The 22,217-nt window shown below is 46.0% G+C and overlaps 1 protein-coding gene across 3 annotated transcripts; it reads left to right on the top strand.

The window, feature by feature from the left end:
• Nucleotides 1-259: 259 nt before the first annotated feature.
• tyro3 (TYRO3 protein tyrosine kinase) lies at nt 260-18,928 on the top strand. Of its 3 annotated transcripts, none has more exons than XM_034678827.1 (20): nt 260-432; nt 642-873; nt 2,302-2,485; nt 3,691-3,791; nt 5,654-5,824; nt 6,600-6,686; nt 6,912-7,027; nt 7,117-7,300; nt 10,416-10,558; nt 11,365-11,503; nt 11,586-11,709; nt 12,124-12,218; nt 12,870-12,965; nt 13,133-13,213; nt 13,415-13,507; nt 13,581-13,702; nt 16,129-16,238; nt 16,467-16,626; nt 16,962-17,098; nt 17,505-17,975. In XM_034678827.1, exons 2-20 carry the CDS (start codon nt 774-776, stop codon nt 17,950-17,952), a joined length of 2,691 nt encoding a protein of 896 aa, XP_034534718.1. In that variant the 5' UTR covers nt 260-432; nt 642-773; the 3' UTR covers nt 17,953-17,975. The 3 variants fall into 3 exon arrangements, with proteins under 3 accessions (XP_034534718.1, XP_034534716.1, XP_034534719.1); XM_034678825.1 differs by having other exon boundaries at nt 260-446; XM_034678828.1 differs by lacking the exon at nt 260-432 and having other exon boundaries at nt 515-873; nt 17,505-18,928.
• The last annotated feature ends 3,289 nt before the right edge of the window (nt 18,929-22,217 follow it).

The following is a 22,217-nucleotide window of genomic DNA, read 5'->3' as shown; positions in this document are numbered from 1 at the left end:
GTGGCGGGCATGCTCAGTCAGTCTCTCCCCATTTCATGGTCTTTCTCTCACACACACACACACACACACAAACACACACACATACATACAAACACACACACACACACACATACATACACACACACACACACACAGACACACACACACACACACACACACACACACACACACAGACAGCTCCTCCCCCACCACATTCCTCAGGGGGTGAATGACTGCTCAGAATTGTACTTCCGGTTAGTTAGTCTGGTTTAAGTGTACTTCATGTTGTTCATGTGTTCATATTTAAACCTTATTCATGTCTGATGTCCTCGTGACTTTATTTCCCTGCTGATGAGCTTCAGAGTCACTCCATGGTGTTTGTAAAGTTAAACTATTCTAAATGAATCAAAGGAGCCGACAGAAGAGGAACATGGAACACAGAGTTACCTTCATGTAATCAAGAACATGTAACATCACGAGCTTTTATTTTGTAACTGTATCCGGTGTGTGTGTGCGTGTGTGTGTGTGTGTGTGTGTGTGTGTGTGTGTGTGTGTGTGTGTGTGTGTGTGTGTGTGTGTGTGTGTGTGTGTGTGTGTTGTTTTGGTCTCTACTTTGCTCCCTGAGGAAACATCCTGAGCTTCGGTCACTTTGATCTCTTCAGTGTCTCTGCAGAAACTCTGAACCTGGTTCAACAGTGATTCCGGTTTTCCCGCAGGAGGGGGACCGAGCTGTGTGGGAATGAGGCTTCAGTGGGGGGGTAGGGAGCCGAGCCGAGCTGAGCCGGTCGCTGTGAATGAGGGTCGGGTCCTCCGGCAGGAATAATGACAGCATGAAGCTGCTTCTGTGGATCCTGGTGTTCGGTCTCCGGAGTCTGGACGGGACCTGTGATCAGGGTGAGTCTCTGAGTGAGTCCGGGTCTCCGAGTCCGAGCTTTGGTCTGTCGAAGTGGATCAGGGAGCGAAGCTTTAAACTTTCCTGAAAGTTCAAACTCAGATCTGTGTTCGGTCTGCAGCCATCATCCTCTCTGCTAAGACCTCCGAGCCGGACTCAAGGTCCAGGGTGAGACCGGATCCATTAAAGGCTTAAAGTAAAGAAGTCCTCTGGTCCCCGAAACCCCCGCGAGGCTCAAACATTCATCGAGGTCTGAAACGACCCGGGTCCTCCGTTTGGTATCTGACTGGGGTTTGGTGCGAGGACTCAGTTAAAGTGATCTGACCGTGGTTTGGTGCGAGGACTCAGTTAAAGTGATCTGACCGGGGTTTGGTGCGAGGACTCAGGTACTGCTCTGACCGGGGTTTGGTGCGAGGATTCAGACTAGGTGCTCTGACCGGGGTTTGGTGCGAGGACTCAGTTAAAGTGATCTGACCAGGGTTTGGTGCAAAGACTCAGGTACTGCTCTGACCGGGGTTTGGTGCAAGGACCTGGTTTAGGTGCTCTGACCGGGGTTTGGTGCGAGGACTCAGGTACTGCTCTGACCGGGGTTGGTGCGAGGACTCAGTTAAAGTGATCTGACCAGGGTTTGGTGCAAGGACTAAGGTACTGCTCTGACAGGGGTTTGGTGCGAGGACCTGGTTTAGGTGCTCTGTCCGGGTTTGGTGCGAGGACCCGATTTAGGTGCTCTGACCGGGGTTTGGTGCGAGGACTCAGGTACTGCTCTGACCGGGGTTGGTGCGAGGACTCAGGTACTGCTCTGACAGGGGTTTGGTGCGAGGACCTGGTTTAGGTGCTCTGACCAGGTTTGGTGCAAGGACCCGATTTAGGTGCTCTGACCGGGGTTTGGTGCGAGGACCCGGTTTAGGTGCTCTGACCGGGCAGGATCCCTGCAGGTATGCAGCTCAGGTGGTTCCATCTTTTTAGGATCTTCCAGCACGACTTCTCTCCTCCTTCAAATCAACAACCATCCATAAAACTCCTAAATATCAGGACCAAAGCAGATCCACATCCAAATATACACAGACACACTGAAGACGGGGTCAAAGGTCAGAGGAAAGGACAGAGGATAGGTCAGAGGGTCAGCAGGGTTAGGGGATATCAGGGTCAGCAGGGTTAGGGGACATTAGGGTCAGCAGGGTTAGGGGACATTAGGGTCAGCAGGGTTAGGGGACATTAGGGTCAGCAGGGTTAGGGGACATTAGGGTCAGCAGGGTTAGGGGACATTAGGGTCAGCAGGGTTAGGGGACATTAGGGTCAGCAGGGTTAGGGGACATTGGGGTCAGCAGGTATAGGGGACATACCCTAACCCACTGCTGACCCTGCAGGGACATTTAAGATGATGGTTTGGTTGTCCTGATGGTTCCACCCCGTCTCGTTGTCTCTGGCAGGTGTGATCTTTACGAAGCATCCGTCCAATCAGACGGTGTCTCAGGGGAACGCCGCTCGGCTCGGCTGTGCCGTCCTCGGAGTCTCAGAGCCCGACATCGTCTGGATGAAGGACGGACGGAAACTCTACAGCATGGACCAGATGTTCCTCACGCTGGGAGAGACACACTGGGAGACGTTCCACAGGTTGATCAACACAGCAACTCACTGACACAGCAACTCACTGACACAGCAACTCACCAACACAGCAACTCACCAACACAGCAACTCACTGACACAGCAACTCACCGACACAGCAACTCACTGACACAGCAACTCACTGACACAGCAACTCACCAACACAGCAACTCACCAACACAGCAACTCACTGACACAGCAACTCACCAACACAGCAACTCACCAACACAGCAACTCACTGACACAGCAACTCACCAACACAGCAACTCACTGACACAGCAACTCACTGACACAGCAACTCACCAACACACCAACTGACCAAAATAACAACTGACCAACAGAGCAACACACAATGTTTCCTAGAGGAAGCATATATAAGGTGTTACCTAGAGGAAGCATATATAAGGTGTCACCTAGAGGAAGCATATATAAGGTGTCACCTAGAGGAAGCATATATAAGGTGTTACCTAGAGGAAGCATATATAAGGTGTTTCCTAGAGGAAGCATATATAAGGTGTTTCCTAGAGGAAGCATATATAAGGTCTTACCTAGAGGAAGCATATATAAGGTGTTTCCTAGAGGAAGCATATATAAGGTGTTTCCTAGATGAAGGCGGGGTTGGGGCTGTTTGATGTTTAAACAGTAAATACAGGCGGAGCGTCTTTGAAGACTTCTCCTCCTCCTCACATTCTAAGAGGACTTTTATTTTGAAAGGGGTGGAGAGACTTCCTGTGGTTTTCGTGCACAGACCTCTGTGTTTCATAAACGGACGGCTGCAGGTGTTCAACCAGTTTTCATCTGCAGGTGTCAACATGTCGTGTTTATATGGAGTCTCTGATCTAATGCTGCTCCCAGACCGTCCTCACACCAGCCCAGGATCTGAGATCTGACCCAGGATCAGAGATTAAGACTGACCCAGGATCTGTGGTCTGACCCTAACACCATAGACTGTATGGAGGTAGTCTCCGTGACGTCCCCCATCTGTTTCTGAAGTCCTGTTTTGAAGCTGATCGGCGGCGGCGGCAGCCATATTGGAAATGTTGTGTAATTTAGTTCCTGGGTCTAGCTGAGGGACTGGTTCTGGTTTAATTCAGTTCTTGGGTCTATCTGAGGGACTGGTTCTGGTTTAATTCAGTTCTTGGGTCTAGCTGAGGGACTGGTTTAGTTCCTGGGTCTAGCTGAGGTCTGAAGGTTCTGTGTGTTCTTCTTTGCAGTGTGAAGTCGGTCCAGCAGCAGGATGCGGGTCAGTACTGGTGTGAGGTGGAGTTCCACGGTCTGACGTTCTCTTCTGAACGAGCCTGGATCACAGTGGAAGGTGAGGAACCTGAACACATCATCTTTTCCTCTGTAGGCAGCATGAGGGTCATTGAACGCCTCGCCGTCCTGCTGCTGAATCACTCACACACACACACACTGGTCCATTCCTCCATAACACATCGTAGAGGACAGAACCTGTGCTCCTTCTCTCTGTGGTCTCCTTCTCTCTGTGGTCTCCTTCTCTCTGTGGTCTCCTTCTCTCTGTGGTCTCCTTCTCTCAGTCGTCTCCTTCTCTCTGTCGTCTCCTTCTCTCTGTCGTCTCCTTCTCTCTGTCGTCTCCTTCTCTCAGTCGTCTCCTTCTCTCAGTTGTCTCCTTCTCTCTGTCGTCTCCTTCTCTCAGTCGTTCCCTCTCTCAGTCGTCTCCTTCTCTCAGTCGTCTCCTTCTCTCAGTTGTCTCCTTCTCTCTGTCGTCTCCTTCTCTCAGTCGTTCCCTCTCTCAGTCGTTCCCTCTCTCAGTCGTCTCCTTCTCTCTGTCGTCTCCTTCTCTCAGTCGTCTCCTTCTCTCAGTTGTCTCCTTCTCTCTGTCGTCTCCTTCTCTCAGTCGTTCCCTCTCTCAGTCGTCTCCTTCTCTCAGTCGTCTCCTTCTCTCAGTTGTCTCCTTCTCTCTGTCGTCTCCTTCTCTCTGTCGTCTCCTTCTCTCAGTCGTCTCCTTCTCTCAGTTGTCTCCTTCTCTCTGTCGTCTCCTTCTCTCAGTCGTTCCCTCTCTCAGTCGTCTCCTTCTCTCTGTCGTCTCCTTCTCTCTGTCGTCTCCTTCTCTCTGTCGTCTCCTTCTCTCTGTCGTCTCCTTCTCTCAGTCGTCTCCTTCTCTCTGTAGTCTCCTTCTCTCAGTCGTCTCCTTCTCTCTGTCGTTTTCTTCTCTCTGTCGTTTTCTTCTCTCTGTCGTTTTCTTCTCTCTGTCGTCTCCTTCTCTCAGTCGTCTCCTTCTCTCTGTCGTCTCCTTCTCTCTGTCATCTCCTTCTCTCAGTCGTCTCCTTCTCTCTGTCGTTTTCTTCTCTCTGTCGTCTCCTTCTCTCAGTCGTCTCCTTCTCTCAGTCGTCTCCTTCTCTCTGTCGTTTTCTTCTCTCTGTCGTTTTCTTCTCTCTGTCGTCTCCTTCTCTCAGTCGTCTCCTTCTCTCAGTCGTCTCCTTCTCTCTGTCGTCTCTTCTCTCAGTCGTCTCCTTCTCTCAGTCGTCTCCTTCTCTCAGTCGTCTCCTTCTCTCTGTCGTCTCCTTCTCTCAGTCGTCTCCTTCTCTCTGTCGTCTCCTTCTCTCTGTCGTCTCCTTCTCTCTGTCGTCTCCTTCTCTCTGTTGTCTCCTTCTCTCTGTCGTCTCCTTCTCTCAGTCGTCTCCTTCTCTCTGTCGTTTTCTTCTCTCTGTCGTCTCCTTCTCTCTGTCGTCTCCTTCTCTCAGTCGTCTCCTTCTCTCTGTCGTCTCCTTCTCTCAGTCGTCTCCTTCTCTCAGTTGTCTCCTTCTCTCTGTCGTCTCCTTCTCTCAGTCGTTCCCTCTCTCAGTCGTCTCCTTCTCTCAGTCGTCTCCTTCTCTCAGTTGTCTCCTTCTCTCAGTTGTCTCCTTCTCTCAGTTGTCTCCTTCTCTCTGTCTTCTCCTCCTCTCTGTCGTCTCCTTCTCTCTGTCGTCTCCTTCTCTCTGTCGTCTCCTTCTCTCAGTTGTCTCCTTCTCTCTGTCTTCTCCTTCTCTCAGTCGTTCCCTCTCTCTGTCGTCTCCTTCTCTCAGTCGTCTCCTTCTCTCAGTCGTCTCCTTCTATCTGTCGTCTCCTTCTCTCAGTCGTCTCCTTCTCTCAGTCGTCTCCTTCTCTCTGTCGTCCCCTCGTTATGTCAGATTTCCCATCATGCTTTGCCCCTGAACTCTTCACCTCCCCTTGCAGGAGTGCCTCACTTTGTGGAGGAGCCTCAGGACGTTGCAACGCTCCCTAACGCCCCCTTTGACCTGACCTGTGCAGCGGTCGGCCCCCCTGAGCCGGTGGAGGTGCTCTGGTGGTTGGGAGGAGTTCAGGAGGGAGATCCCAGACCGTCCCCGTCTGTCCTTCATGTACAAGGTGAGTAGTTCAGGAGGGAGATCCCAGACCGTCCCCGTCTGTCCTTCATGTACAAGGTGAGGAGTTCACCTGCAGGAAGGCTCTGCTCAGGTGCTTCATGGGAACCTTAAACTAGATCAGTGTGTGAAAGACACAAAAACACACTCTGTAGACTCTCACCTGTCTGTCTGTCTGTCTGTCTGTCTGTCTGTCTGTCTGTCTGTCACTCACCTGTCTGTCTGTCTCTCACCTGTCTCTATGTCTCTCACCTGTCTCTCTGTCTTTCACCTGTCTGTCTGTCTCTCACCTGTCTGTCTGTCTGTCTCTCAACTGTCTGTCTGTCTCACCTGTCTGTCTGTCTGTCTGTCTGTCACTCACCTGTCTGTCTGTCTCACCTGTCTGTCTGTCTGTCTGTCTGTCACTTACCTGTCTGTCTGTCTCTTACCTATCTGTCTGTCTGTCTGTCTGTCTCACCTGTCTGTCTGTCTCTGTCACTCACCTGTCTGTCTGTCTGTCTGTCTGTCTCTCACCTGTCTGTCTGTCTCACCTGTCTGTCTGTCTGTCTCTCACCTGTCTGTCTGTCTGTCTGTCACTTACCTGTCTGTCTGTCTCTTACCTATCTGTCTGTCTGTCTGTCTGTCTCACCTGTCTGTCTGTCTCTGTCACTCACCTGTCTGTCTGTCTGTCTGTCTCTCACCTGTCTGTCTGTCTCACCTGTCTGTCTGTCTGTCTGTCTGTCTCTCACCTGTCTGTCTGTCACCTGTCTGTCTGTCACCTGTCTGTCTGTCTGCCACAGGTGTGAACAGCAGTGTGAAGTTTTACTGTGAAGCGAAGAACACCAGAGGGATCTCTGTGTCTCGGACAGGAAGTGTTCACATCAAAGGTAAATCTTTAATAATTGATCCTCTTTTTCTTCATATGTTAGCTTAGCATCAAAGCACTGTTTTGACACATGCATGAACACCTGTACCTGGAACAGATGAGCAGCTGCTGCAACATGTTACTTAGTTGTTATTGGTTAAATAGTTTGGGGGCGGGGCTTAGTGAAGGCTTCTCTCTCTCTCTCTCTCTCTCTCTCTCTCTCTCTCTCTCTCTCTCTCTCTCTCAGTGTCCCCGGCGGCGCCTGTTGAGCTGCAAGTCCTGAGAATGAATGACAACAACGTCACATTGTCATGGAAACCTGGATTTACAGGATACTCTGAGCTTTCCACCTGCATCATCCAGGTAGCATGCCGGACACACACACACACACACACACACACACACACACACACACAGAGAGACACAGTTTCATAAAGGCTTTCCTCCCCCAGCTGTCGAAGCATGCAGCCCCCCGGATGTCGAACCTCCCACAGCAGGAGGTGCAGGTTCCTCCTCACCTGTACGTCCTGTCGGGTTTGAGGAGTCACAGTAACTACAGTGTCAGAGTCTCCTGTGTGAACGAGGTGGGAGCATCACCCTTCTCCCATTGGCTGCACCTGCAGACACCTGAGTCAGGTAAGAGATGTTTTAGCTGATGACATCATAGCCATGTGATGTCATCACCACTCAACCCACCTGTGCCCATCTATGTTAGCCTCATCTAAACACACACTGAATTTAAGTAGGGATGTAAAACAATCTTTAAAGGTGACATATTCTGCTCTTTTTCATCAACATATATTGGTCTAAGAGGTCCCCAAAACATGTCTTTAAAGTTTATTGCTCATAAAAACACTTTGAAATCAGATTCTGGTCTGCCTGTAAACCCCTCTTTTTCAGCCCTGCTCAGAACAGGCTGTTTTCTGTGTCTGTGCCTTTAAATGAGAATGAGCTCTCTGACCACGCCCCCTCAGGAAGTGGGTGTGGCCTCGGCCGTCCAGCACGTTGATCTAATGTTTACATGTTGGCTGAATATACACGGCTGCTCACAGACCCACGTTACTTCAACCCTCTGAATCTGATCCAGAATCTGATCCTGACGGAGAGGCGCCTGCAGCAGGACCTTTCTGAACCATTGGTCACAGATTTAGTGTTTCTTGTTGTTTTATTTGTCAGCATGTCGACGTGTGTCTTGGTACACAGCTATGAACATGTAGCTTTGTGGCTATGCTAACTAGCGCTAGCACTTATCCATGATAAATAAAAATCATCCACTAGATCTTCAAATCTGCAGACGTGGGGAGTAAAACCGACCTTTGTGTTTATTAAGACAGCCTACAACTAGCATGCCTCCCTCCTAAGCTCCTTGTTAGCACACATGTGTGCAGGGAATGAAAAACGGAGGAGGGGTTGAGTTGTATTTTATACAGTCTATGGGCTGAACAAGCTCCGAGCTCTGACTTCCTGTTACAGACCGGATGGCGTTGTGACGTATGAAAAACACTGAAAACTGAAACGGCTGGTTTCAGCACACATTTACAGAAAGGTGGAGAAATCAGAACAGGGGCAGAATGGAGTCTTTGACTTTTCAGGGGGTTTGTAGACAGGGACACAGATTTCAGGGAGAGAACCATTAAAGAGTCCATTCTACATGATATGTCACCTTTAAAGGTCGTGATTAATTATTGATCGCACATTTTATCAGGACCAAATCAATCCATTTGATCTGTTGTAAATATAACTTAAAGGGATATTCTCTCAGTTTTTAATACTCATCTTCAAATATGTTAATTTATACAAAGGAAGGAATATTTTTATTGCAACAATCCAAAACACTGTCCCGAATTTTCTCCAGAGTAACCTCAGAGGTCCTGCATGCTCCCAAAATAAACAAAGCATAACGTTTTAAAGTCCAGCCCAACAAACAACAGCTGCTGTGCACACTGAGTTTAACATCACCAAGTAATACTAAGTCCAGCTGCACACCTGAGAAGGTTCACTCAACAACACCTGGTTTACTGAGCAACACCAAACATGGACCATGTTGGAAATAATGACTCAACTTTCAGTCAAAGAAACAAGAAGCAAACAGGTGGAGCTGAGGCCTTTAGCCTCCATGCTAACAGCTACTGGTGCTCACCTGTCCAGTCAGCCACGCCCCTAACGATGACTCATAAGTTATAATAATCCACCTCGTGCCGTGTGTGCTGAGAGGATCTCTTCAGACCTGAGCTGTAAACATGTTTATTTAAAGATCTTTGAATGGGTGTGTTTGAGCAGCCTCTAGTGGACGCTCCTGGAACTGCAGTTTTTAACTCTTCTGCATTGGCTTCTTAAGATTGGCATTAAGGCCATGCTGGAACGAGGGGCTCTGTGCATCAGCTGGGAGCTTGGATAGCCGGCGGTATTAGCGATAGAAACATCGAATACGTTTGGTCTCGTTGAGAGAATCCTCCGAGTTTAAAGATGGCCGTCATTAAAACCTGTTTGTTCATCCATTTCTACTCAAGGAGGTTTGTTTCTGTTAAACATACTTTATTACTCCCCAAGAGGTTCTTTCACTCCTCTTCTTTTTTGATCATGCTACACACAGAGTTGACTTTACATACAAACATGCACAAACATGCTATGGACATGTACTTTAGAGAGATTGAGGCTGCCATCAACCAGCGCCACGCCAGCCGCCTTTGTCCATACTGGGACTTGAACCGGTGACCTTCTGGTTCCCAAGCCAAGTCCCTTTGGACTGAGCGACTGTCGACCCTTTTTATTAGAGGTTCTTAGTGGTTCGCCCCAGGACAGCAGCACAACATAACCTGCACCAACTCTCGGTCAGAGCGAAGGTCAACGGTCCAAAGAACATGGAGACTCATATGAACTCTACAGACAGGAGTTTCCACCCTCTGGTGATATTCGGTACTGCAGGTCTATGACCTCTAGACTGACAGTGACAGCGGGTCATATCACAGACCGCGTGTCAAAAAATGAATGGCGTTGTAGAAATTCAAAGTTTATCATGTATGGATGCAAAGATTGATAATATATACTGTTAGCAGAAAAGAAAGTCTTTCCTCTGTCTGATCACTTCCTGTTAGCATCTCTTGTACAGTGTGTTAAAAATGGACCCTTTCCTGCAGCCATGAAGGTTTTATAAGAGACTCAGAGAGCTGCTGTTTACTCTCAGCTGTGTGTGTGTGAGTCTGTGTGTGTGTGTGTGTGATTCAGCTGGATGGTCTCCAGCAGATTTCAGTCCCCTTCGTACAATCAGCTTTTGTTTGTGGCCTAAATCCGTCTGAAAGGACTGCCGTCTCTGCAGCGCCCTCTGCAGGCGGCATGGACCGTCTCTGCAAAGACTCTGCAGAGACTGAGAGTGAAGGATTGCACTTGATCATAATAACTATATCATGACTACTTTTATTATTATTCTTCTTCTTATTATTATTATTATTTATTATTATTGTTATTATTATTATTTTTGTTATTATTATTATTATTGTTGGTCATTTGGGTTCCTGTGACTTGTTGATGTCTTCATCATCCTCGTCATCCTCTGTAACTCTGCCCCCCTTCAGCACTGAGGAAGGCTTTGTGCTGAAATGCGTCCACTGCTCATACTGGTCTGTCCTATTGCCCGGATTACACACGCACACGCACACATGCACGTGCACACACACACACACACACACATGCCGGTCTGATACACTCTGCTCTGATTGGTGGAGCTGACCCCGTTATGGTGTTCTGTCTTCAGTTCCTCAGGCGGCTCCCAGGAACCTGACGTTCTCTCTGTCTGAGGAGCAGCTGAGTCTGAGGTGGGCGGAGCTGACGGAGGAGGAGCTTCAGGGCCGGCTGCTGGCCTTCAAGGTGCAGTGGACCCTGGGAGGAGAGGCTCAGGTGAGACTCTGGATCAGGTGATCAGGTGATCAGGTGATGTTAACCTGATCAGCTCTTCTGACCTTGAAGACATCAACCATACTCTCTCCTCCTCCCTCCCTCCTCCTGCCTACTACCTATTTCCCTACTTCCTCCTCCGTGTCTCCTCCACCCTGTTTCCTCCTCTCTGGCTCCTCCTCCCTACCTTTACATCTATGCCTCCTCCTCCCTTCCTTTTCGTCTATGCCTCTTCCTCCCTTCCTTTTCATCCATGCCTCCTCTTCCCTTCCTTTACGTCCATGACTCTTCCTCCCTTCCTTTACGTCCATGCCTCCTCCTCCCTTCCTTTTCATCCATGCCTCCTCTTCCCTTCCTTTACGTCCATGACTCTTCCTCCCTTCCTTTACGTCCATGCCTCCTCCTCCCTTCCTTTTCAACAATGCCTCCTCTTCCCTACCTCTCTCTTTTTGTCTCCTATCAATCAGTCTTCCTGTTTTTGTGTTGCTCCTTCTTTAACTCCTTTGTTGACTCCTCTTGTGATTTTCTTCTCCTCACAGGCTCTTCCTATGCATCATCCTTTTGGACTCCTACTCTTTGTCTCCTTCTATGTCTTCTACTCTTTGACTCCTCCCTTGTCTCCTCCTATGACTCCTTCTCTCTGACTCCTCCCTTGTCTCATCCTATGACTCCTTCTCTCTGACTCCCCTCGTCTCCTCCTATTAATCCTTCTCTATGACTCCTCCTTCGTCTCCTCCTATGACTCCTTCTCTCTGACTCCTCCCTCGTCTCCTCCTATGACTCCTTCTCTCTGACTCCTCTCCCTGCAGGAGCCTCTGCTGTTTAAGGAGCCGTGGGCGGAGCTTGCAGGCGGAGGTCGTTTCTTTAACTCCTCCTTCCAGGTGTCGGCCTGCACCTCAGTGGGCTGTGGACCGTGGAGTCGTCCTGTGCTGGTGCTTCCTGCCTCAGGTACAGACCTTCACCTCTGTGTTGGGTTGTTTTGGGGGATCATTTTTTCCAGTGTTTTGATTGGCTCCTGTGGGTCCCTCAGTCCAGGCCCCCGCCCAGAGGAGCCACATGTGGGTGGGTCTCCTGCTCGGCCTGCTGGTGGCCTCAGTGGTGGGCCTCCTGCTGACCATCCTCGCTCAGCGCCGCGAGAAGGAGACACAGTTTGGGTACGGGATTAAAAGAGATAAAGAAACATCTGATAAAAATCATGTTTCCACTTCCTGTTTGTTAAACTACCTGTCTGTCTGTCTGTCTGCCTGCCTGTCTGTCTGTCTGTCTGCCTGCCTGTCTGTCTGTCTGCCTGTCTGTCTGCCTGCCTGCTTGCCTGTCTGTCTGTCTGTCTGCCTGCCTGTCTGTCTGTCTGCCTGCCTGCCTATCTGTCTGCCTGCCTGCCTATCTGTCTGTCTGCCTGTCTGTCTGTCTGTCTGCCTGCCTGTGTCTGTCTGCCTGCCTGCCTGCCTGCCTGCCTGCCTGCCTGCCTATCTGTCTGTCTGCCTGCCTGTCTGTCTGTCTGCCTGCCTGCCTGCCTGCCTGCCTGTCTGTCTGTCTGTCTGTCTGTCTGCCTATCTGTCTGTCTGTAGTTCTGTTTTTAAGTCTCCAGGTCCTGAGAGTTCAGTCTCCTTCACGGTGGCTCGATCCTTTAATAGAAACTGTGCAGATCTTCAGGAGTCCACATGTGAGTCAGCAGATTAAAGTTTACCTTTGAATCACCTGTGTATGAAACCTAATGTACCAGGCCCCGCCCAGTCTAGGGTTATAGGTTGTCTGTCTGATGTGGGGCAGATGATTGGTAGCTGCTCAGATGATGACTTCCTGTCACTCTCAGACATTAAGAGTGATCAGCAGTTTGTCAGAGAGCGTCCTTCAGCAGTCTGTTTACACCAATCACAGCTGCCTGTATTGATAGACTCTGCTCACCTGCATTTACCTGCTGACTCTCAGCCAATCAGATCTGCTGTCCTACAGAACAACAATAAACATCAACTGATCGTCAGTTAGACGGTTAACAGCGACTGAAGACGACAGGTCTGAAAATAAAAGCTAAGACAGCATTCAGAGAGATGTGACAACTTCAGCACAGAGGGAGAGGGGCATTATGGGAAATGTAGGCTCTAAAAAACAGCTAAAATATAAAAGACCTTCTCTGATAAGTGCTGCCTCAATTTAGAACTACAACTAATGTGTGTTTGTGTGTGTGTGTGTGTGTGTGTGTGTGTGTGTGTGTGTGCATGTGTGTGTTTGTGTGTGTGTGTGTGTGTGTGTGTGTGTGTGTGTGTGTGTGTGTGTGTGTGTGTGTGTGTGTGTATGTGTGTATGTGTCCCTCTAGTGGACAGTCTGGGTATAAACGATGACCTTAAAAGCAAGCTGCAGGATGTTCTGATCCCAGAGAGGCTGCTTACACTGGGACACATGCTGGGAAAAGGTAAAACACACACACACACACACACACACACACACACACACTCACACACACACACACTCACAGAAAATCTGATTGTCTAAATACTGCTGGTTTCTCGCACTGTGTGTATGTGTGTGTGTGTGTGTGTGTGTGTGTGTGTGTGTGTGTGTGTATGTACACCTGTCCAGGTGAGTTCGGGTCAGTGCGGGAGGCGTGCCTGAAGACGGAGGATTCATCCGTCCAGAAGGTGGCGGTCAAAGTGTTGAAATGTGAGCGTGACATTTTTCTTCTTTCTTTCGTTGTGTGGAGACAGGAAGTGCAGAGTGATGACATCATAGAGGAGGAGGATGATGATGGGTTCAGTTTGATGAAGACAAAATGTTTGTTTAAAATGTGCAGCTTTTATTGAAGCTTCGTGACATCATCAATATGTGTACATATATGTGTGTGTGTGTGTGTGTGTACTTTAGCTGACATCACCTCTTCAAGTGACATCGAGCAATGTCTGAAGGAGGCGGCCTACATGAAGGATTTCCACCACCCCAACGTCATCCAGCTCATCGGTAAACAAACACGACGCACGTGAGCAGAGGTCCAGGTCACACTGTTTGATTGACAGCTCTTCCTCTCCAATAGGAGTGAGTCTTCATCGGCGCCCGAGCCAGCGGCTGCCGATCCCCATGGTCGTTTTACCGTTTATGAAGCATGGCGACCTGCACACCTTCCTGCTGCTGTCTCGACTGGGAGAAAACCCGTTTGTATGGAAACTGTTTTAACTGTGGAAAATATTAACATTTCATCACTATGAAGAAAATATTAACATTTCATCACTATGAAGAAAATATTAACATTTCATCACTATGAAGAAAATATTAACATTTCATCACTATGAAGAAAATATTAACATTTCAACAATATGAAGAAAATATTAACATTTCAACACTATGAAGAAAATATTAACATTTCAACACTGTGAAGAAAATATTAACATTTCAACACTGAAGAAAATATTAACATTTCAACACTGAAGAAAATTTTAACATTTCAACACTATGAAGAAAATATTAACATTTCAACACTATGAAGAAAATATTAACATTTCAACACTATGAAGAAAATATTAACATTTCAACACTATGAAGAAAATATTAACATTTCAACAATATGAAGAAAATATTAACATTTCAACACTATGAAGAAAATATTAACATTTCAACAATATGAAGAAAATATTAACATTTCAACACTATGAAGAAAATATTAACATTTCAACACTGTGAAGAAAATATTAACATTTCATCACTGTGAAGAAAATATTAACATTTCAACACTGTGAAGAAAATATTAACATTTCATCATTATGAAGAAAATATTAACATTTCAACACTATGAAGAAAATATTAACATTTCAACACTATGAAGAAAATATTAACATTTCAACACTATGAAGAAAATAGTAACATTTCAACACTGTGAAGAAAATATTAACATTTCAACACTGTGAAGAAAATATTAACATTTCATCACTATGAAGAAAATATTAACATTTCATCACTATGAAGAAAATATTAACATTTCATCACTATGAAGAAAATATTAACATTTCAACACTATGAAGAAAATATTAACATTTCAACACTGTGAAGAAAATATTAACATTTCAACACTATGAAGAAAATATTAACATTTCAACACTGTGAAGAAAATATTAACATTTCAACACTGTGAAGAAAATATTAACATTTCAACACTGTGAAGAAAATATTAACATTTCAACACTATGAAGAAAATATTAACATTTCAACACTATGAAGAAAATATTAACATTTCAACACTGTGAAGAAAATATTAACATTTCAACACTATGAAGAAAATATTAACATTTCATCACTGTGAAGAAAATATTAACATTTCAACACTGTGAAGAAAATATTAACATTTCATCATTATGAAGAAAATATTAACATTTCAACACTATGAAGAAAATATTAACATTTCAACACTATGAAGAAAATATTAACATTTCAACACTGTGAAGAAAATATTAACATTTCAACACTGTGAAGAAAATATTAACATTTCAACACTGTGAAGAAAATATTAACATTTCATCACTATGAAGAAAATATTAACATTTCAACACTGTGAAGAAAATATTAACATTTCATCACTATGAAGAAAATATTAACATTTCAACACTATGAAGAAAATATTAACATTTCAACACTGTGAAGAAAATATTAACATTTCATCACTATGAAGAAAATATTAACATTTCAACACTATGAAGAAAATATTAACATTTCAACACTATGAAGAAAATATTAACATTTCAACACTATGAAGAAAATATTAACATTTCAACACTATGAAGAAAATATTAACATTTCATCACTATGAAGAAAATATTAACATTTCAACACTATGAAGAAAATATTAACATTTCATCACTATGAAGAAAATATTAACATTTCAACACTATGAAGAAAATATTAACATTTCAACACTATAAAGAAAATATTAACATTTCAACACTATGAAGAAAATATTAACATTTCAACACTATGAAGAAAATATTAACATTTCAACACTATAAAGAAAATATTAACATTTCAACACTATGAAGAAAATATTAACATTTCAACACTATGAAGAAAATATTAACATTTCATCACTATGAAGAAAATATTAACATTTCAACACTATGAAGAAAATATTAACATTTCAACACTATAAAGAAAATATTAACATTTCAACACTATGAAGAAAATATTAACATTTCAACACTATGAAGAAAATATTAACATTTCAACACTATAAAGAAAATATTAACATTTCAACACTATGAAGAAAATATTAACATTTACCCACAAATATAGGAAATACATTACATTATAACGTGGTTTGATCCTGTCCTGGTTGTGGTCATGTCAAGGTCAAAACGAGGACCTGGATCTGACCTAGTCCTTCTGTGTATCTGGACCTGGATCTGACCTAGTCCTTGTGTGTTTCAGGACCTGGATCTGACCTAGTCCTTCTGTGTATCAGGACCTGGATCTGACCTAGTCCTTCTGTGTTTCAGGACCTGGATCTGACCTAGTCCTTCTGTGTTTCAGGACCTGGATCTGACCTAGTCCTTCTGTGTTTCAGGACCTGGATCTGACCTAGTCCTTCTGTGTTTCAGGACCTGTCCTTGCAGACCCTGCTGCGCTTCATGTTGGACATCTCTCGAGGGATGGAGTATCTGAGCAGCAGAAACATCATCCACAGAGACCTCGCAGCCAGGAACTGTATGTAAGTCCAGGACCAGCTGACTTCTGAACACACACACACAGACAAACACACACACACACACACACACACGCACACGCGCACACACACACACACACACACACACACACACAACCTTATTCTGCTTTATTAATGGAAATGTATGTTAATATACGTTTCTTCTGTATGCATGTGTGTGTGTGTGTGTGTGTGTGTGTGTGTGTGTGTGTGTGTGTGTGTGTGTGTGTTTAGGCTGGATGAGAACATGACGGTGTGTGTGGCGGACTTCGGTCTCTCTAAGAAGATCTACAGTGGAGATTATTACCGACAGGGATCAGTCTCTAAACTTCCAGTGAAGTGGATCGCTCTGGAGAGTCTGTCAGACAACGTGTACACAATACAGAGCGACGTGGTACACACACACACACACACACATATATATACACACACACACAAACACACACACACAAATATACACACACACACATACACACACACACAGAAAATCTGATTGTCTAAATACTGCTGGTCTCTCGCTCTGTGTGTGTGTGTGTGTGTGTGTGTGTGTGTGTGTGTGTGTGTATCTGTATCTCTGTATCTCTGTGTGTGTGTGTGTGTGTATCTGTGTGTGTATCTGTGTGTGTGTGTGTATCTGTGTGTGTGTGTGTGTGTGTGTGTGTGTGTATCTGTATCTCTGTGTGTGTGTGTGTGTGTGTGTGTGTGTGTGTGTGTGTGTGTGTGTATCAGTGGGCATTTGGGGTGACGATGTGGGAAGTCATGACTCGGGGTCAGACTCCGTACCCAGGAGTGGAAAACTCTGAGATCTATGAGTTCCTGATCAAAGGAGAGAGACTGAAGAAACCAGCTCACTGCAGGGACGACATGTGAGCAAAACACACACACTCATACACACACACACACACACACACACACACACACACACACATACACACACACAAACACACACACACACACACATTGTATTATATGTGATTCTCTATCACCTGAGTCTCCATATTTCTTCTTCTTGGTGTTTTGGGGGTTTTGCAGACGGTTCAGGTCCCTGAAGAATAAGGGGGAGGGTCTAGACATCCGGGGTGTTTTGGGGGTTTTGCAGACGGTTCAGGTCCCTGAAGAATAAGGGGGAGGGTCTAGAGATCCGGGGTGTTTTGGGATGTTTCCCTGAGTTTTGCCTCACAGGCTGTAAACCTGATTCTAGGTTAGGCACACACTCACCTGATGTTTCCTGATTTTGATGTTTGATTTCTTCTTCTTGGGTTTCTCTGTCAGCTATGACATCATGCACAGCTGCTGGAGTCCAGTTCCTAAATGTCGTCCTAGTTTCAAACATCTGGTGGACCAGCTGGAGGCGCTGTGGCTCAGCCTGTGTCCCGCTCTCCCTCTGAAGGAACCACTGCTCTACGTGAATCTGGAGGGGGAGCCGGGAGGAGGAGGAGGCGTCAGGGAAGAGGGGACGGCGGCTGGAGCTCCCAGCTGGAGCGTGGCCTGGCAGCACAGGGAGGAGGAGCAGGAAGAAGAGGACTGGCTGATGTTGGGGTCAGGCGCTGCACTGGCAATTGGAGGAGACTACAGATACATCTTCAGCCCCCCCTGTGCCCCCCCTGAGGAGGATCAGGGGGAGGAGCTGAGGGGAGAAGAGGTGAAGAGGGTGGAGTCTGTGGACACATTACAGGAGGAGGTGAAAGATGAAGAGGATGATGTGGTCATTAATGTCTGATACGTCACAGAGCCCCTCCTCCCCGTCACACGCCATCAGTCCAGAGCCCCTCCTCCCCATCACACGCCATCAGTCCAGAGCCCCTCCTCCCCGTCACACGCCAGCAGTCCAGAGCCCCTCCACCCCATCGCACGCCATCAGTCCAGAGCCCCTCCTCCCCATCACACGCCAGCAGTCCAGAGCCCCTCCTCCCCGTCACACGCCAGCAGTCCAGAGCCCCTCCTCCCCATCGCACGCCATCAGTCCAGAGCCCCTCCTCCCCGTCACACGCCAGCAGTCCAGAGCCCCTCCTCCCCATCGCACGCCATCAGTCCAGAGCCCCTCCTCCCCATCACACGCCATCAGTCCAGAGCCCCTCCTCCCCGTCACACGCCAGCAGTCCAGAGCCCCTCCACCCCATCGCACGCCATCAGTCCAGAGCCCCTCCTCCCCATCACACGCCAGCAGTCCAGAGCCCCTCCTCTCCGTCACACGCCAGCAGTCCAGAGCCCCTCCTCCCCATCGCACGCCATCAGTCCAGAGCCCCTCCTCCCCGTCACACGCCAGCAGTCCAGAGCCCCTCCTCCCCATCGCACGCCATCAGTCCAGAGCCCCTCCTCCCCGTCACACGCCATCAGTCCAGAGCCCCTCCTCCCCATAGCGCGCCATCATTCCAGAGCCCCTCCTCCCCATCGCACGCCATCAGTCCAGAGCCCCTCCTCCCCATCGCTCGCTATCATTCCCTTGAGTCACCTGAACAGAGGGGCGCTTAATTTCAGTGTCTGAGCAGAAGCAGGCGGGAGGAGACAGACTGATCCTCTGCTGGAGATACAGAGAGTGACGATGCTGACAGTACACACACACTAATACACACAGTACACACACACTAACACACTGTGTAACACACACTGAAACACACTAACACACACTGTAACACCCACTGAAACACCCACTGTAACACACACTGCAACACACACTAACACACACTGTAACACACATTAACACACACTGACACACTGTAACACACACTAACACACACTGACACACTGTAACACACACTGACACACTGTAACACACATTAACACACACTGACACACTGTAACACACACTAACACACACTGTAACACACACTGACACAGTGTTGCACAGCTCTGTACTGAACTCGTCTAACGGTACTCAGTGTGTCTGTTAGCTAACTGTGACATGTTGGCCTAGCTTAGCACAAAGGTTAATGTCTGTTAGCATGTTTCTTTGTTAAATACAGCTAACTATGACGAGTTAGCCTAGCTTAGCACAAAGGTTAATGTCTGTTAGCATGTTTCTGTGTTAAATACAGCTAACTATGACGTGTTAGCCTAGCTTAGCACAAAGGTTAATGTCTGTTAGCATGTTTCTGTGTTAACATGTCTGATTTAATTTTATTGAACACATTAAACTCGGCTGGTAAAGAACGGAGCAGCATTACGTTTAACTTTAATAAAATGTTTCTTTGTTTGGCATCAGCATTTGGTATTCAGCCCTTCAAAATAAAAGCTGGAGATGACTTTTACAAGCATTTTGGCATCAGCATTTGGCATTCAGACCTTCAAAATAAGAGCTGGAGATGACTTTTACAAGCAGGCTGTTTAACCATTACAGCAGTGAAACACAGGAACACAAATGCGGCCCTGATTGATGCAAATAAAAATCAAAGTAAAGGAACTGTTTATTTAGAATTTTTGGGAGACTCTACCCGCAGATTTAGCTTTTTCACATTGGCTTTAACATTTCCATTTGTGACACCGGTGTTTAAATAGGTTTTTATTTTTTACTGTACCTTGTGAGGTCGGTAGTTCCTTGTACGTGTCGTAAGTAAAGTGCTGAAAATCAATATTTCCTGTCCTCATTAAGGATGTTTTTATCACCTTGATTACACTGCGTACACGATTTGGTGTTGTTTATGAAGATGAATAGAAGGAATATTTTAGCAGGAATAATTCCACTGAATTATTTTGGGATACAGAAATGAGAATATACTTATTAATTTTAATTATTTCACTTTCATTTAAACACTCTAAGTATTGTGTTATTACATAATTATTAGAACTGGAGAAGCGATATGCAGCACAGCTCCCACTGTCCCTGTCAAACAGGAAGGGAAATGATTCTGCTAATGTTGGCTGCTTCACTTCCTGTCACCTGAACGTATTAAAAGAGTAACATAGCTTACCTGCAGCCAACGTGTTTCATGTCAACCTTTTTTACCAACCAAAGTTTACTGTAGGCTCGAATAAAGCGCTGCGCAAGGAACTTCTTTGATCCCCTGACTGTCCAGAATGAAAGCATCGGGTGAAATAAAGAGGGGAGTCTTTGCACAGGAAAAAAAGCTTCCGGAGCTTTCATGCTGAATTTTTCTTGCTTTAAAATTTCTGCTTCTTCGGCCGAGATCTGAGCATGCAGGGAAAATGGTCTCTAGATCTTCAGTGCATGAGTCAGACATAAGACTCACTGCTCACTACAGCTAATCCATCTGTTCACATGCTCAACAATCACACGTTATCATGTCAGTGGTCATATGTTATATATCACGCATCACTGATCATGTTATATATCACGCATCACTGATCATGTGTTATATATCACGTCACTGATCATGTTATATATCACATGTCACTGATCATATATTATATATCACATGCAACTGATCATGTGTTACATATCACGTCACTGATCATATGTTATATATCACATGTCACTGATCATGTATGTTAAATCTGTCACTGATCATGTTATATATCACATGTCACTGATCATGTATGTTAAATCTGTCACTGATCATGTGTTCTACATCACGTCACTGATCATAGTTTATACATCACATTTCACTGATCATATATGTTATATATCACACATCACAGATCAAGTATGTTATATATCACGTCACTGATCATGTTAAATATCACGTCACTGATCATGTCATATATCATATGTCACTGTTTATGTCATATATCACATGTCACTGATCATGTCATATATCACATGTCACTTTTTGTCATATATCACATGTCACTGATCATGTCATATATCACATGTCACTTTTTATGTCATATATCACATGTCACTTTTTATGTCATATATCACATGTCACTTTTTATGTCATATATCACGTCACTGATCATGTCATATATCACATGTCACTTTTTATGTCATATATCACGTCACTGATCATGTTATATATCACATGTCACTGAACACATGTTATATATCACATGTCACTGATCATGTTATATATCACGTTTAATCCAGGTGTTGATAAAAGCAGCAGGAAGAGAGAAATGGTCTGTTTGAGAGCCAACATGGCGGCCAGCAGGATGACTCAGCACTTTATTTCATTGACTTTCACATCACAAGTGATTCAAGATAAACATTCAAACAACCTCTACGTGATTTATTTTATTGTCCAGCAAATAAAGACGCCATTTATTGAGCAATAGCACATCTGTCATAGCACACTAGCTGACAGCTGCGTGTTAGCCGTGTTTTAGTCCTGTGTTAACCCTGTGTTAGCCGTGTGTTAGTAGTGTCTGAGCCATGTGTTAGCCGTGTGTCAACAGTGTCTGAGTCGTGTGTTAGCAGTGTGTTAGCCCCGTTTTGGCCATGTTCGAGCCCTGTTTCAACCGTGTTTAAGCCCTGTGTTAGCCGCGTTTGAGCCGTGTGCTTGCCTCATGTTAGCCGTGTTTTGGCCATGTGTTAGCCGTGTCTTAGCCATGTCTTAGCTGTGTCTGAGCCCTGTTTTAGCCTTGATTGAGCAGTGTCTGAGCCCTGTGTTAGCCAAGTTTTAGTCCTGTGTTAGCCGTGTCTGAGCCCTGTGTTAGCCCTGTTTTGGCCATGTCTTAGCCGTGTTTAAGCCCTGTGTAAGCCGCAATTGAGCCGTGAGTTAGCCATGTTAGAGCCCTGTGTTGGCCATGTTTGAGCCCTGTGTTAGCCGTGTTTGAGCCCTGTGTTAGCCGTGTTAGAGCCCTGCGTTAGCCATGTTCGAGCCCTGTTTTAACCGTGTTTAAGCCCTGCGTTAGCCGCAATTGAGCCGTGAGTTAGCCATGTTAGAGCCCTGTGTTGGCCATGTTTGAGCCCTGTGTTAGCCGTGTTTGAGCCCTGTGTTAGCCGTGTTAGAGCCCTGCGTTAGCCATGTTCGAGCCCTGTTTTAACCGTGTTTAAGCCCTGTGTTAGCCGTGTTTGAGCCATGTGTTAGCCGTGTTTGAGCCCTGTGTTAGCTGTGTTTGAGCCCTGTGTTAGCTGTGTTTGAGCCA

The sequence above is a fragment of the Notolabrus celidotus genome, unplaced genomic scaffold, assembly GCF_009762535.1.
Source record: "Notolabrus celidotus isolate fNotCel1 unplaced genomic scaffold, fNotCel1.pri scaffold_240_arrow_ctg1, whole genome shotgun sequence".
NCBI classification, from domain to species: domain Eukaryota; kingdom Metazoa; phylum Chordata; class Actinopteri; order Labriformes; family Labridae; genus Notolabrus; species Notolabrus celidotus.
The sequence above is the reverse complement of the archived record's forward strand: the minus strand, read 5'-3'. Positions and strand labels throughout refer to the sequence as shown.

What these genes read in the sequence shown, in the direction of transcription:
- tyro3 (XM_034678828.1), top strand. Translation starts at nt 774, where the DNA reads ATGAGGGTCGGGTCCTCCGGCAGGAATAATGACAGCATGAAGCTGCTT. An exon ending in GGACGGGACCTGTGATCAGG is followed by an intron (nt 874 to 2,301) that starts GTGAGTCTCTGA and finishes TGTCTCTGGCAG; the next exon opens with GTGTGATCTTTACGAAGCAT. An exon ending in GGGACACATGCTGGGAAAAG is followed by an intron (nt 12,966 to 13,132) that starts GTAAAACACACA and finishes ACACCTGTCCAG; the next exon opens with GTGAGTTCGGGTCAGTGCGG.